Source organism: Pteropus vampyrus, unplaced genomic scaffold (assembly GCF_000151845.1).
Source record: "Pteropus vampyrus isolate Shadow unplaced genomic scaffold, Pvam_2.0 Scaffold18, whole genome shotgun sequence".
NCBI classification, from domain to species: domain Eukaryota; kingdom Metazoa; phylum Chordata; class Mammalia; order Chiroptera; family Pteropodidae; genus Pteropus; species Pteropus vampyrus.
In genome coordinates, this window is record NW_011888799.1 from 4,553,060 (window position 1) to 4,555,378 (window position 2,319).

Genomic DNA, 2,319 nt, shown 5'->3' on the forward strand with positions numbered 1-2,319 from the left:
GGATGAAAGGACTATTGCTGAACTGGGATAGAGAAGTCTGTCAGTCTGTCTGTCTGTCTGTCTACCTGCCTGATCAGAAGTTCCCCAAGGGAGGAAGGAATCATAGGTCTTCCCTTTGATTTTTTCCAGGGCTCTAAACAAGCCATATCTTCACCACTACCCTCTTCCCAGCCACCCAGACACAGTTTTTCTCAGTACCTTTTCTTATCCTGGGTGGGTTCTAGAGGGCTGACACTGCTTACGGGGTCTGACGAAGGGTCTTCAGTCAGACTGCCAATCCCATAGCTCTCTTCCTCTTCTTCCTCTTTCTGGCCAGGAGCTGAGTCAGAAGGAAATGTTTACTGAGCATGTACCCATTGTGGGCAGGCTTCAAGGGCCTGTTGAGGTTTGATAAATGATGGAGTAGAGCTGAAGAAGAAGAGGTTTTTTAATAAAAAACAGAGAGGGAGGGCTTGGGATATTCCTTAGGGGCCTACGATTCTGGGGGCCAGGGAATGGAACTCTGCATGTTGCCTGATTATGAATATACCCACTTTCCCTTCTACTACAAGCTCCCACCCCCTTCCCCCTGCATTTCTCCTCCACCACCCACTCCTCTGTACCCCTGTGGTTTTATCAGGTGGCTCAGACTTTGAAGAAACACCCCCTGGGTCATCTATGCCCACATCCTTACTCTATTATGGAATAGGTTTTTCACTCTCATCCTCACTGGTGACCTTGCGCCTGGCTCTCATCAGTTGGTCTCCAAAGGGGCCTCAGCACAGCCTGCTAGACTTTTCCACATACCTGCCACCATTTGACCCGCTGCAGGCTGGCTGAGCCCCAACCTGAGCTCTGCCCTAAGGATCTAAGGGACTCCAGGGTCAGCCCTAATGTGGTACATGCCAACTGAGCCTAACTGAGAGCTTTGTTCAGACCCTAAAACTGTTTTTTGACAAGTCTCCTGTCATCCCTACAATGTGTTCGGCTTATGGCTGTGAGACTCAAGGTTGACTTCCCTAGGCCTGAGGATCACTCTTGGAAAACTGGCCAATCATTCTAGACCCTCTGGGATGGGGGCCTTAACCTGTTCCTGAGAGATTCACCATTCTTACTCCTCATCCCATGCCAAACCAGGAATAAAAGGTGCTGTGGCCCCAATCTTGCTGTGAATGTTCTGCCTTCCTGGTGTCTTTTAAGCCACCGTGGACGAACCTCAGAAGCTAAAAGTTTGCCTGAGCTACCACCCACTTCCTCCCCAGACACCATGCTTTACCTGCCTGCCTGAACATCCATGTTCTACAGCTGTTGGAGTCCTCCACACCTGCACTTATTGCAGGTACCTGTCTACCTGCCCCTTTTCCGGTGTAACTGGTCTTGTCACCATATGCTATTGAAGGAATTATAACCTTGAGTTCTTAGATCTTAGAGTGTCAGGGAAGAAGGAGGACAAAGATGACTAGGATTAACAGGAGTATATTTATAATATAAAATAGTAATCATGAACTCGAGATGAGAGGGAATCCCATGACAACTTAGTTCATCCTCTTAGTTAACAGATGAAAGAAAAATCAAGAGAAGGAAAAATGCCTTTCTCAATTTCACTATTTGGGGATTGGGCACAAATTACTTGGGAAAAGGAAGACCTAAATATGAAAAAATGTCAGCAGCTCAGCAGATAGCTTATTTTCCCTCTAGAACATTTTTTTACAACATCCTATTTTTCGGGGAAAAAAACTTTTAATATTTCAAAATTTTCTTTTAGCTAATGTTTAGACATTAGAAAGTTGTAGGCTGTGTGAATGAAATCTGTAAAAATAAAATGCTTTCTATACTGAAATTAGGGTTGAAAAGATTAGCTTAATATTAATGACACTTCTTCCATTTTTAAAACTGAATGAGTTGAAGTAATTCAGGCATTGCTTATGCCCTGCCTGTATGTGAGACACATACTAGATGCTCAGTGAAGACTTATAAAATGAAATAAGATATGAATTCAGTAATTTTTAGGCCATCAAACCCATTATTACAGGAATAAAAAAAACTAGAAGGTATAAAAAAGTAATTCAAGTTGATATGCCCAAATTAAAATTTTGTTTAAAATATTTCTAAGGAAAAAAAATAGCTTCAAGTCTATTAGAAATGCTGGATGAGAAGACCAAGGCCATGAGTCTAGGCCTTCCTATGGGGAAACTCACTTATGCAGGAGGGGGAAGGGGGCCTCGTTTGGCTGTTTATCTCAGACTTCTCACCCAGTTTGGTTTCCGTTCTCTGTAGAGCCGTCGGAAGGCTATCGTCTCCCAAATCCTCTACCCCAGAGGTCCCCCCCTCCTCCCCGCA

At 44.2% G+C, this 2,319-nt stretch overlaps 1 protein-coding gene across 1 annotated transcript in view; it reads right to left on the minus strand.

The window, feature by feature from the left end:
- The window catches only part of TREML1 (triggering receptor expressed on myeloid cells like 1), a 2,988-nt gene extending 2,192 nt beyond the window's left edge, over positions 1-796 (minus strand). Inside the window, exon 1 of the mRNA XM_011354830.1 lies at positions 787-796. Within this exon, the coding sequence (XP_011353132.1) occupies positions 787-796 (10 nt within the window). The remainder of the gene's footprint in view (positions 1-786) is intronic.
- Positions 797-2,319: the final 1,523 nt, after the last annotated feature.